This window comes from Vanacampus margaritifer, chromosome 9, assembly GCF_051991255.1.
Source record: "Vanacampus margaritifer isolate UIUO_Vmar chromosome 9, RoL_Vmar_1.0, whole genome shotgun sequence".
In the NCBI taxonomy this organism is placed as follows: domain Eukaryota; kingdom Metazoa; phylum Chordata; class Actinopteri; order Syngnathiformes; family Syngnathidae; genus Vanacampus; species Vanacampus margaritifer.
The window spans coordinates 9,702,086-9,716,630 of NC_135440.1; the positions used below are offsets into that span (position 1 = coordinate 9,702,086).

The 14,545-nt window shown below is 39.3% G+C and overlaps 1 protein-coding gene across 3 annotated transcripts in view; it reads left to right on the forward strand.

The window, feature by feature from the left end:
• vps13b (vacuolar protein sorting 13 homolog B) overlaps window positions 1–14,545 on the forward strand; it is a 349,203-nt gene that overhangs the window by 254,177 nt on the left and 80,481 nt on the right. For all 3 annotated transcript variants that reach the window (XM_077574861.1, XM_077574863.1, XM_077574862.1), the window contains one exon: window positions 12,376–12,578. In XM_077574861.1, the coding sequence (XP_077430987.1) occupies window positions 12,376–12,578 (203 nt within the window). The remainder of the gene's footprint in view (window positions 1–12,375; window positions 12,579–14,545) is intronic.

The window sequence follows — 14,545 nt, forward strand, 5'->3', positions numbered from 1 at the left end:
CTCTGGCAAACTTTTGCTAGTTTCTCCTACTAGCTGCTCTTGTTAGCCACTCCAGCGAATTCTTGCTTAGCCACCTTTGCTCGTCGCTCACGCTCGCGCCTCCTTCCAGGTTGCTCGTTCTCTCATTTGTTCCCTCTAAATAATTGTTAGTAATTTGCAGTATGCTTGCAAAGTTTGGTGTGCGCGTGTTTCAAAATAATTGAATTCCCTAGTTCACCACAAGATGGCACTAAATTCTATACACTGTTTCTTTAAATAAAATACTGTCTCAACTTTGTTACTGTAAGTAACTGTACTGTTCATAATGTATGTTTATGCTGCAATCTTACTATAAATCTCTGTCACGCAACTTTCAGTATGTACTATTCTTTTTTCTTTTCTTACATACTGTACCTCTCACTCCTTGTTGACATGTGCCCTCATGGAATTACAAATTGACTGGAAAATCGATCCAGATATGCATTTTGGACCACTGGTGTTTACTGATATTAATGCAGTTTGTCTCTAGAATGGTTATTGATGGCCCAACAAGATTATGTAGCCATGCATGTCTGTTCTGAACAGCACGGCCATAAATATAACACTGTCACCATATGCTACAAAACTTTTATTTGCTTCCTCGTAATTCCTATTTGAGCACTTGGCGAAAACCTATGTGGTTTCTTTACGTCTAGCTCATTATAGTTGCTAATATTTCATCTCTTGGCCCCGTCTTTGAAAGAATGTTGAAAAGTTCACGTGGGGTGAAACCTGTCGGTTTTGCCAGTGGAACAGCAGAAAGTTAATGTATGCTTGTGTGTGGGGGACGGTATTTTTAAAGCATACATCCAAAGCCTTGCTCCTGAGTGACATGTTTGCCTCACCTTTTTGGGACTATTCTGGAGTTCTCTCATGTACCACATTGTCTCGGTTCCCCAAGAATGCCTTCTCATAGTGTTTCCAGATTTGTTGCCATCATACGGCGACAGATGTCTTCAATTAGGACGACTGATTGTTGGTTACAATAGATCTATCTCCTGATTTTACTTATTTTTTAAACTCAGCCGCACCACCTCCATCACTCAGCACTCCGGGCTCTCTTGTCCAGTCCGTACCTCTGAAAAAAGACACCTTGGAAATTGTACTCAGATGAAAGTTAGGATTTCAGCTTGAGCGGCCTCAATCAGTCAGTAGGAATGACCCCCATGAGACTGGCTGTACATGTGAGATGTTAGACAGGAGAATGTAATAGGACTACTGCTACAGTATGTCCCACTACTGCTGCTACTCGTGTTGCTCTCCGGGCCCTTACTGGATGATAGTTGATCTTGATGAACCCCAGCAGAACCGAGCAGAAAATCAGTGTGCTTGGACTGAGACGTAAGGACAGGGGAAAGAAAGAGTGAAGGAAAATAGTTTCAAACTAAGTATTGTAGAAGATTGATGAAACATTGAGAACAAACGTCTTGAACAGAACGAGGATACAGACAAAATTAATTAGTGCACAAAGAGCAGATGTTGTGGAGGTGAGTCAAGAAACACTGGAAAAAAGGCGTCAGCCAACAAGAGAATGGCAAAAAGGGAAAGAATGAGATATGATAAAGGGCACGGAGTAGAGGAGAAAGCAGGCAAAAAGCAGAGGTCTTCTCTGAGTATGTCATTGCACTCACCCCACCCCATCTTGTCTTCATGAGACTGGAGCTGCTCTAACATCTGGGGGTCTGTACCTGGTCAGAGCAGCCACGCTCTGCCAAGGAACAAGATGGAGAGAGAAGGGATTAGGTTGACAGTGAGGTGTGTTACCAGATCCTGTGTTAATGAAAAGCAAGTGGAAGCCCCGCATTCCTCCCTCCGTCCACGGCTCACCACTCCCCAAGGTAGGGGGGCATTCATAGTTCATTGGAAGAAAGGAGGGAGGTGGGCAAAAAGAGAGAGAACAGATGTCCAAAGGTCCATGAAATAAGACCTTCACTAATCTCTCAACTCTCCATCAGACTGCCCAAAGAGTGCCCCCGACTTCCTACCAACACACGCCTACGTCTGACATATAAAGCTTTCACCTCAGTCCGGTGCCTCTGTGGACCCCTCCCAACCCCCACGACACCCTACCACCCTTACTCCACCTCCCAACCTTACCACCCCGCTGCTTGAGGGTGATTTACTCTTGCACACTTGTAACGGAAAACGTCTGCTCATAGTAACAACCCAATGTTTATTTAGGTGTCTTCATTTAGTTTAATGCTAATTGTCTTCTTGGGTAACCTTTGAATTATGATCAAATCTATTAGTTTACTCACTAAGAAAATATGATCTGGTTCCAAGTATCCTGTTAATTCTATTTCAATTATCTTTATTGTATCCCGTACTGATCATTTGTTCCCACAAAGCAGACAGTTTTCTTAAGTCGCTCATCCTCATCCCCATTTTACCAATTTAATATTTGTATCAACTGCACAGCCATTTTTAAATGAGAGATACAGTACTATGGGAAATGTACTTTTTTAAAGTTTGTATAACAATATTTGTCTCTCTGGACTGCCTGCCCACTCAGTCAAGTGTGAAATTAGACAACTACGTAAATCTTTATTTCTTTGTAACTCTAACTTCCGGTTACGTAATGCTTGATAATGGTCCTAGTTTTCAGATCAGCAAGCAAAAAATGCTTTACCTTAAATTCATACTTTCAGCCTCAACTCCCCAGTTTAAGCCAAACAATGATTTTTGGGCAGATTTTCCCCACCCTGGGAGTGTTGCATTGTCATCAAACTTCAGCATCTCTTTAAGTCACCAAAATCTTGTTTACCATTTCAGATTTTTATTTTTAACCTCAATGTTGAATGCTCAATGTTGTTAACTGTTCACATTTCTGTATTATACCTGCATGCACTGAAGCTTTTGGATCTTGAAATCTGCTCTGCCCAAGTGCACGTCTAGTATTATAATCATAATTGCGATATAAAAATAAATATCCTCACATTTCTTGTAATAAAGTTTTGTTTGTTTTTTCAGTTAAATATTGACTAAAATATTGCTATTGTAAAACTACATCAGCCTTTGGAAAATGAACACAAATTATTGTAGCATTGTCTTTTTGCCCATCTTAAAATCTCATTCACTCTCAGCCATTTTCACTGAAGCAACCCCTTTTGCTCCCGGCGGTTTTACTGGATTTTGACTGATAAGTCTCACTGAATATTGTATTCTATTGCTGTAAAAACATGGAACCTACCAAAACAAAGATTAGAGTCTCTTTTTTCATCAGGAAAAAAAAGTATATTTGTATCTGTTTCCATTTTGCAGCAATTGGCATTAGATTATAGCTAAGCTTCATCTTTATTCACATTCCTGTTGAAAACACTGGCAAAAAGAGCTTGTTGCAACATGGCCCTGGCTGATCACTTATACTCTGCTGCCTTCTGCTGGACGTTTTTCATAATAACTACCATTGCTTTAAAGGTCTCATATTATTCAACTTTTCAACATACTAAAACGGTTCTCAAATGTGTAAAAGGCATGTCTGTGACATGCATTTGTCAAAATGGACTTTGCATCTAATATTTTTGCTGTCAAAACAGCCTGTTTTATGGGTATGTCACTTTTATGTAAATAGCTGCACCAGGCCACGCCTAGGCCATAACCGTCTCTCTCGAAGGGGCAGTGATTTTGGTCATGGTAGCCATGTGCTAATGTTGTGAATGGAAATGACTGGCCATGGGAGCAGAAGAAAAGAAAAATACAGACATGTCTTTTACACATTTGAGAACTATTTTAATATGTGGAAAAGTGGCGTAACGTTTTACCATTAAAAAAAAAAAGTAGCATAACGTTACTACAGAGAATATGTTGTAGCGTTAGTTTGTGATTGTTTAGGCAGTGGTTATTTTTGCTGTAACCGGCAAATCTCCCGCGAACGTTATTTTGCCGTGAATGTCTCCGATTTGCCGTGAATGCTTGTAGACATTTACAAGCGGTTATGAATAACACAAATGTGCACATTTAGGCCACTGCGCGGTCGCAACGTGCAAGCCGTCTCGTCAAGACCGCTTAGCGGCCGGTTAGCATCACAAAGCCATGTCAACTAGGTGGCGAGTTGCCAGTCACGGCAAATTAGCCACCGCAGATTGTATCTTGACAAAACAATACGCAACAGCTTCATATTATCCAACCACCGTCTACTTTATCATATCTGACCTCTGGTAACCAAACAACCTCCACAAATGTAGCTCCCACTTTAGGCACTGAAAATACACTAGTAATATGGTAGAAGGTGCACATGTCTTATTAGAAAGGATAGGAAGGAAGGCTGAATCAAAAATGTTAATCTTACATCTTTCCCGTTTGCAGTCGTGTCACACTGTTGGGACCGATCCATTATGTTTAAACGTGTTGCAAATCCAGCTCCGAACAGGCTTTCACTAGCAAAACAGTCCTTTGAGAAATGATGTTGGTACACGGCCTTCAAAAATAAAATTAATCCACTGTTCTCTCAAAGACGTGGGACGAAGGAACCAACCACTTTTTCCTGATCATTGTTTCCCCACTTCACGGAGCATTTGCGAGCTGGGGGAGAAAAAGAAAGGAGCAGCCAGCTTCTCGAATTTCAGTGGGCGTGACAAACCTTTACCAGAGGCGGTGCCACTAACCCGAGGGGGCTGGGTCGAGTGCACTTCCGTGTCTTTTTGACATCACTAAGTCACGGAAGTTTAATCTGTTAATCCGTTTGAAGCACACATTTTAGAATGGAGGAGAAAGCTAAAGAAGTTGTGGATGGACTTTTTTCATACCTAGTTGGATTGTAGACAGGCCGGGATGCATATTATTGATAGACAATCCCACTAAAGTGCATTTTCAAACTATGGGACCTTTAAGCCACCTCTTTATGTCAGAAGCCTTCTGTTTGCTTTTGCATAAAAAAACAAAAATAATCATGTAGATAAATTTTGGGGAGTGAACGACAAAGTATTTAAAAAAAAACATTTACACGATTTTGGGTTTGAATAAGTTAAGTTGAGCATTGTGTGTCTTTCCCCACACATACGCTATGATAAAGAAGTCAATTATGCCATCATTTGATAGAATAATGTGAATACAACTAGTATCTGACATCTTTTTTTCTCCTTCTTCACTTGTATGAAGAACAAAAATCAAAACATGTTTCCTCCCAAGAATAATGTGCCTTTTCTTCTGGATAATAAATTGGCACATATGTTAGAGAGCGACATTAATCACGTAGGGGACGTCTAATGACTTAGATGACATACAACACTTGTACTCGGGCTGTGATGTCCGCCCCTATGGAACCAGTTTCCTATAGTGGTCTGGTGGTAAGTGGAAAGTGTATTCCTGTGGTGAGTGACAATATATTATTTCTATTACTCTAAGCATCCCAGCTCGTCCACCGAGGGTTCTGCTACTTAGGTAATGACTCCTTTAGGTTTGGTCTAATTGATACCAGTTCACCCTGAAGTATAAATCAGCCAGCCAGTGGTCAGATAAGGGCTGCCAGGAAGAAACTGAGACTGTAAATCAGCCGCGATCCTATCTAATCTTACCCAAGTGTTTGCCAGAGATGTATTTCACTTCACGAGAACTTCCACTCACACCACCCACTTCGTTGCTGGAGTGACATAAGTTATATGTTAGCCTGCAGAGAAAGGTTGGTGTGCACTGGATTGCTGGTATGTCTGTAGAGTATTATGCAGGTGAAGGTTAGCAAACGCACATATTTGATTGAATGTTCTCAGCATTTTGACTTGGTTCCAGTTCTTGACATCAGTCAGCCATGCGGGGACCGAGCTTCCTGGAAGCTCTTGACCCCCGCCCTGATCTGATCATATAGAGGGCCAATATATGCCGAGCGCAGGCTGCTCATATTTACTGATTCACTGATGTCCAAATCTTGGTACTGAATGTTTTGCAGACAATTACATATATGGTAAGGTATGTACCTACAGTGTATGCCGAAAAGATCTTAGTGAAAGTCCACAAACTATTTAAAAGCCTTTCATTTGGAAGCCAATCATTTTGAGTGCATGTACATTTATATACCAATATCATTTTGCAATGCTACCTTATAAGGAGGCTTTCCCACCATGGATGCTAGCACAGCATTAAATGCCCCCAAAACAACAGCTGTAGTAGTTCCCGCTTGTGTGGTTGTGTGCATGTGCATACATCTCCACGCCTGGCCAATAAAATTCCCCGTTGGTCAACCTTTTATTTTTAACTTCAGCGTGACCAGCAGGTGTGCGTGTCACCACTCAGCACTACACAAGCATACAGTGCAACTTCTACACTGGGTTTTGTCACTCCCTCATTGTGTGTATGGCTTTCTGCATGACTATATCAGAATGAATTTGAAAGTAAAAATACTGAGGGGGGGACACAACAGTTGTGTAAAGAGGTGAAGCTATGAATGTGTATCTGAGTCCTGACTGGATGAGAAGGCCAAGAAAATGGGGGTGGGGTCAGGCGTGAGTTATGGAAGATAGAGACTTTGTCCTTGCTGTGGTAATAGTTTAAAAAGAATGTGCAATTAAATGTCAGTCAACAACTTTACTCTGAAAAAGTTTGGTTTGGTGGAGTGCTATTGTTAATGTAATGCCATAAACTCTACTATATACCGGCATCTGTTTTATGTGCAGAATAGCCTATGTTCTACAAAAAAATAATACCCGCCCCCCACCACACCAATAAAACAAAACTGTACCTTTCAGAGTGGCCTTTTATTGTAGGCAGTCTAAGACACACCTGTGTACTAATCATAGTGTCTAATCAGCATCTCGATTTGGCGCACATGTGAGGTGGGATGGATTTTCTCGGCAAAGGAGAAGTGCTCGCTATCACAGATTTAGACTGGTTTGTGAACAATATTTTGGATAGAAATGGTGATATTGCGCATGTGTTAAAAGTTTTAGATCTTTGAGTTCATCTCATTAAAAAATGGGAGCAAAAACAAGTGTTGCCTTTATATTTTTGATGAGTGTACATTTGCAGGGCATGTAGAGACGAGTAGAAGCAGGAGGGCAAAGAGACTGAGGCTGCCTTGTAAACTGTCCTTAACGATTTAGTTTTATTCGCCAATTTCAAATTTAGTCTCAGTTTTAGTCCAGTTTCAATCACGCTTGTTAGTTTTTATCATAGTTATTCAACCTCATCCCGTTTTTATTTAGTCCATAAATCTAGCATTTTAGTCTTACAAACATAATTTTATTTGTCTAGCTTTGGTCAACAAAAACTGTCAGCATTTTAGACTAGTTTTAGTCAGGACAATCATTTAACCCCTAGATTGTTTTTGGGCAGGATATTGCGTTGAACATTTTGGATCTAAAAGTATTTCACATTAAATTTTCTCTTATCTTGTTGATGAGAAACAACTTCACACACAATTACAGTATATCAACAATTGGCTACTCTGGCTCCATGCTACAAGTTAGTAAGTTAGCCAGCATTAGTTAGCGATCGGATTAACATTATTGTTGGAACGTTACAGCCATTGGATTAATGTTAAAATATAAATATAATTTACTTTTTTTTTCTTCTTCTTTTTTACCTTTTGCTATGAATCCACCTCCTGTCTGTCCCATGTGTTTTCGCATGTTGCACTCGTTAGCTGTAGATTTGAAAGTGGGTGTGTCACGGTGACAGATTTTACAAAATCCTATAATTTTTGTCTTGTTTTTGTTCATGAACTAAAATGTCCACATAGCTTTTAGTCCAGTTTTTATTTAGTGAAGTACATTTTTGTCTCATCTTTTAGTCAGCAAAAATGCATACTGATTTAGTCCCAGTTATTGTTTATTAATGAGGGTTTTAGTCTAGTCTAGTCTAAGTCGGTGAAAAATGTGTGTTGACGACATTATTTTTGTTTACTTTCCATTGACTTAATTAACACTAATAACACACTGTGCATCCGTCTTTTGTACTGGTCGGCCTTAATGGTGGGGAGTGAAGAATCAGTGATGCGTTGGATAGTTTTCACCACCCTTTGGAAAGATTTATGTTTCGCAATGGTCTCAATGGTGCAGCAGTAGAAGTTTAAGTAACCTCAGTTAGTCGTAAGACATTAGCTTCTAACAGAGCAACAACAAACAAAGCAAAGCACAAAGAGTACAGAATTTATGTTCCAACGCCTTGCACGAATGGAAAGAAATTCCATGGAACCTTGTAGCATTTTTTTAGATTTTCAAAGATTTGTGAACCAAAATGGCAGACGCAGTCAAGGTCAAAGGTTCGCATTCCCAGGACGGCTAACGTAGCTAAAGTCAGAGGTCAACATTCTGCTGGGCACAATTTTCAGTCCATCTTTTTCAGGATTATTTTTGTATGTCAAAGTTAGAACCTCCTCCTTAAGGCCTGGAGCATACAACGTTCGCGTTGAGCACAATCTCCGATTTTTATTGACATTTTTTGTCCCAGGAACAAAAACAAAAGTTGAAGGTGTTATATCACGTACATTAGGGTCTTTTCCGGTCTCATTTATTCTGTAAATTTAACACATTGTATTTGATTAATTGTACAGCATACTGACACATGGCTCATGCTCCTGTATTGGGAAGTATTTTTATTGTACTTTCCTTCTGCTCACATTTCGTTGTTATGCTTAATGTCTTTAGCTGTCTGCTGACACATCTCCTGGGAACAACATACTCGTAATATGGTCACACAGAGCGTTTTGGCATGGATGTGGAGGAGGTTACAAATAAGAGTCTGACTTGACTGGATGGAAAAATGGGAAGAGGAGTGAGTGTGATTCCCCCTCGTTAAAATCATTCCAAATTAATTCACCTAATTATTGAGAGCTTCTGCTGCTGCTGCTTCTGGTTTAAACTCCAAGATTGTGAGGTCAACTAAGCTCTAAATGACACATGGTGAGAGAGTTTTTTGCCCATAGTATCTGAGCATGTGTGTGTGTGATCCTATAGCAATAGCGTGTAGTGCGGTTTTGGGCTCACTAGTTTGTACATAATGTAGTTTAACTGTAATAGTGTGTGTCTGCTGTATTAGTGTCTCCCACTCAAATGGTAACAAGAGATCACCATTTAAACAACCCTGTTTGGGAGTTTCCTTGTGCTGTCAAATAAATCCTCACCATGAAAATAAACCTGTTCAATAAATAACAACTGTGTGTGCACCACAACACTAGAAGACATAAGCAGGTAAACTGCCAACATGTATCAACAGCATCTGTCCTGGACAAATGACTCACCCTAGTGTAATATTTCAAAATGATTTATACAAGAAAAGCCCCCTTTCATTGGAATACCACTGCTGTGGTGTTAAGGCCGATTATTGAATAAGATGTATCGCAGTCAGTTTAGCAAGTCTGGAAAGATGTGTGTCATATACATCATTTAATGTCAGTCACAACCCTCCCAAAGCCTGCATGCATTTGTCTCCTTCGTTAATCAGCTCCTGTTCCACTCCCACTCCCATTTTCCATTTCTCCGTAAGAGTTCACCTACATCACCCTGCAAAAGCCCACTGGAATTTCTTCAAACAGCTGTGGTTTAAATATAAAATGTTTTGCGTCATTATTGATTGGATACAGGAATTGGCAAATGAATCATGTGCCAAGTATGTAGTCCACTGGATATCGTATTCCAAATGGAACACTGGCAACAACCTCACCTGTATGCAGCTGCATTTTTTGTTGTAGACTGATGGATAGAATTCCCCCACTCTTTTTTGTCCAAGTCGATAAAAAAAAAATGTAATGACATTGATACAGTATCAGTTACATGCAAGTGTAGCTAAGCTAAATCAGACGTTGCTGTTAAAAAATGAAGTATCGTTTTCCCAATAGCTTAGTTGCAGAAGCCATATTCCAATGTTTTTGGAAAATAAGTAGGGGAAAAAACGTATCAAATTAAACAAACAAACAAAAGTCCAGTTGCCTCAATTCAACCTTTCTGGCTTACCATGACCATGATGAATTTATAGCAAGCACATTGTTATTTTTTTGTGATATTGTAACAGGAATTTGCCAATTTTGCTGTAAGGCTAACTATATATATTTTTAAGCATACCCTATGTTGGCCACATCTGTGTAAAATAATGGGAACTCTAGTTGTATGTGCACGCTCTACTTTTCTGCTTCCCAGGACTCGGAGCCAAGCACAGTGGAGGGACCATTACTGCCGTCAAAAGGCAAAGGGCCACTTCACAGGGCATTATTAGTCATTCTGGTTTGAGGTTTCCAAATGGGCTGCTGCCGTTGCTGTGACTGACCAGCTCAGCCCTGCCATGTTAACAACTACTAGATGGGGTTGGAGTCTGCTGATTTATGGGGACTTAAAGGCCAACTTCTGGACAGCCTGTGACCACAGTTAATGACCCATCTGCGATTAAATGGAAAGGACAGAGAGTGCTGTCTTATTGTGGTGGCTCCTGCTATGTTTGCTTCTTTCAGGATGAGCGGGTGTTTGGCTTCACTTTACCATGTGAATCTCGCCATGTATTTATTCGATTTTTTTTCCAGTCGCACTGTCTTTGTTTAAACATGTTGGTTAGCAGCACACGTTAAAGAAAAACAGGAGCGGCCTGATTCTCCAATTTTTGCTGTAATTTTTCCCACAAAGATCAGTTATAATTGAAAGAATGTGTGCCTTGGTCAATCTGTCGCAATCATATCTTAACTTTATTAACTACAAAAGCAGTGGCTAAAAAAAATCATCTTGTCTACAAATCTATATCGTCCTGTGTTTTTTCTTTTTAAGACAAAAAAAAAAGGTTGTGCTTAACCTTAACTAGTTTCGGCAACGACTGCCGCCTTCCTCAGAAGCTGTCAAACTGACAGTTGTGATGTGTCTTACAAGCTGATGTTCCTGGGCGTAGCCGGCGTGGCGGAGCTGTCATGTGACGCTCCACGCCGACTACGCCCTCCGTCGCTCGATGATATCCAGAAAAAAAGTGGATCCCATGTTTGGGAAAGTTAAAAAGTTCCTTCGTCCCTGTTTAGTGTGTCCGGTCCCCGTTTCCTGATCTCTATTGCTTCTTTTATCCATCTTTTGTGTTTTTGTTCTTCTGTTCCAATGGAACCTCACAACTGTCAGTTTGACAGCTTCTGAGGAAGGCGGCAGTCGTCACCGAAACTAGTCGAGGTAAAGCACAGCCTTTTTTTGTCTGAAAATTTTAAAACCACAGAACGATACAAAAGCAGTGTTTAAAGTGACTGTTTTTACTGTCATACAGTAAATGTATGTTAATCACAGCTACTAGTATTGTAGCTTTTCTTTTATATTAGAGACATAGGATGGTGTGTCAAATTCATAAGGTTGCCTCGTTGATTTTAGTGCAGTTCACTTGTCACTATTCCTTTATTTTTCATAATTTTTCTCCTCTCTGTACAGTAGGGTGACCAGATTTTCAAAATTAAAAACCGACACACAACAATTTTGCTGAAAACCATCCAAATAAACAATAATTTCTCACTAGGAACTATTTATAACAAATTTAATCGCTAGTCAATCTGGTTGTGTTATTTCTTTAGCTAATGCTATCTCGGTTGACAGTTCCAAAGCTGCAATGCAATGCACTCACCATAGCGGCATACTGTCACGTGCGTTGTGTTACGTGAAGTCATGTTGAATATTTATGAATGAACAAAACTATCTAGTTTTATACTCGAGTAAAATGTGTTTTACCATTCACGGTCTGTGTTTCCAAAGAAGTCACCATTGTGGAGTGATGTCACATTTTAGTTAGTCGGTGAAGTCGGGATACTTTTTTTTCCCCCGACTTCGCAAGTGGAATTTCCGAGTCCAAGGGGGCGTTCCCGTACACACTTCCTGGTTTGAACTCGAAAAAGTCCGACCATCTGACATTCTGACATTCCGACCATCCTCCAATGCAGCATTCTATTTCTGGTATGAGGAAATCATGCCTGCTAGCAATATAACAGTTAAATTCCGTTTTAATTGGTTTATCGTATGAATCACTATGACAATTGTGTGATGAACATGCACATGACCCAAACAATTTGCTTGCAGACTTGACTAAAAAATAAAAATAAACAGGTTGCCAGAAGGGGAGACAAAACAAGTGGGCTGGCGGATATCTGCCAGGACTCAGTTATGTTCTGTGGTGACACTTAGGTGATGTCACGCATAAGTTTCTTTGAAGACAGTTTAGGTTTAAGGCAAAATTATTGAATTGCAAACTGTTCAACTTTTAGTCCATTTGGATTTGTAGGTTTGATGGTAATTATTAAACCAACAAACCTTAATTCCATTTGATTGCTTTTTCCTGTATTTAATCTATTTCAAAAGTTAATGTAAAATGTCTGTGGATACCGTTTGCTATGACCAGGCTAACATTTTCCATTGTTCTTTTCCAATGTTTTTCAACGGTTGTGTAACCTCTCATCATTTCTTGTCACTTTTTCTGTTCTTCCAGATGCAGTGCAATCTGCTTCTGTGCAGCTGGAGCTGCAAGATGTGCTGATGAGAACAGGGCTGAAGGACAGAAGCCATCTCCTACTGGGGCCTTTTTCTTGCAGCAGCTCACTGGAGGCCAGGTGGTGTCGGCACAGTGGGAGTCCTGGATCTGAGCCTGGTCCCCCGAAACTGCTGCTGGACCTGAAAGGAGGCCTGCTGCAGGTCTGAATCTATGCGTCCTCGTTGCAGTACATTTGAAAGAGGTCAAGCGCCTCTGCAACATTTGGGGCTAAGTATTATTGTAGATTCCATTGCTATTACATTTTAGTTTGACTGATTTTTGGTTTCACATTAGGTTGTTTATGCTTCCTCTTGAATTCAGGGTTAATGGGATGGGGGGTAGTTGTACTATTACACTGTTAAACAAAAAAAATAATAATAATAATTATATATTTTTTAAACAGTAATTTTCCAGCAGCAAGAAATTCTTTTCTCGTAAAAACACTGTTTTTTTCCATAAATAAAGTACACTTTTTAACTGTAATTTTCACACGATTGTATGTAATACAACAGTATATGACAACAAAATCATGTGATCAATCTTTCAAAACATGGCCAATAACTGTTAAAAAATTAATATTGGGTTTAAAATTGCAAGAGTTTATTGTTCGGGTAATTAATTTATATAGCATTACTCCACCTTATGAGCCTCTCAAACCGCTTTTTATTTTGACTATTCACCTTCTGATGACATCATTAGATGTTCAGTATTTTGCTCAAGGATACTTCTACATGTTCACCAAGAGGATCAAACCCACAACCTCAGGGATACCAGACGACCACTCTACCACTGATCCATGCTGCCACTGCTGTTCATAATTTCAGATCTCATAAAATGTATATTTAGTAGTGCTGATGCCTCAGCAGAGGCAGCATTCGTAAGTCCAATTGTTTGCTTTGCGTATTATTCCCCCTGTCAAGCTTTTCCCTTTACCTATATCTCATTAGATGTCCTTTCAAAATAAATGCTGATACAATGAATGCTACCATCTAGGACATTACAGAAATCGTAGTTATTTTCACTGAAGAAAAAAAAAAAGTAAATTCACAAAGAAATTATGGTAAAATTATACATTTTTACTGTAAATTTCTCAGTAAATATTAAAAAAAATTATTCCATTAAATAACAGACAAATATTTGTAAAATTACGATACATTTGTGAATGTATTTCTAATGGAGTTTTTTTTTTGTAAAATCTGATTTTATTTTCATAAATAAAATATTTTTAAAATAAAGAAAAAATTTGTAAAATAAAAAAGTAAAATTCTGCTTAGTTATTTAAAAAAAAAAAAGACAGTTAAGAGGGGGCATTGTACCCTTCAAATCCACAGTGACCATAGTGTGCATGTGTGTGACTTTGGGTCGCATCTGCCAGTTAAGTAGTGGAACATTATTTGGCTATTTCTAGGCTGGGTTTTATTTTATATGTGGCTTTTTTTGCTGAAAGTTACATAATGCCCGAGCTGAAAAATCCCCTTTTCAATGTGATGAACTGATTGCATTATTACTAATGTATTGTTCCACATGCTTACTTCATAGTGACCCCACTCTATCTTTTTCAGCGGTTGCCCTTAATACATAATTGCATCTTTCCCTTTGAAAATATTGGTGTTTGTGGTGTTTTAATCAAGTGCTGTACAAAAACCACTGGAATTCCTTCCGATTTCTTCATCTTATTTTCTCTCCCCAAATGCCTGAAAGAAACTCCCCGAATTTTCCTGTTTTCAGAGTTTAGTCATAAAGCCGTATGCACACATTAGTTGGTAGCAAGCAGGCACACAGCACCATGTGTGAAAAGCTTTTGACTCAGAGATTCCTGGTCTTTTGTCCAGCAGACCCACATTGATGGCGTGTGGGAAGGGGGGGTCACCATGAAGGAGGATTCTAGGTTGTATTGGGGAGTTATTGATGATGAACTGTAAAGTGTTGACTCATATTCTCATCTTATTTTGGAGGAAAATGTTGAAAAATGACCAACATCTGCATTTACATACCACCTAGTAATCACAGAGCTTCAGTTTTTCCACATTTTATATTACAGCCTTATTTCAAAATGTATTTATTTTTTCTTCAATATTCTACACACACCACTAAATTGACAAAATGATTTTTTTTTCTTTTTTTGGTT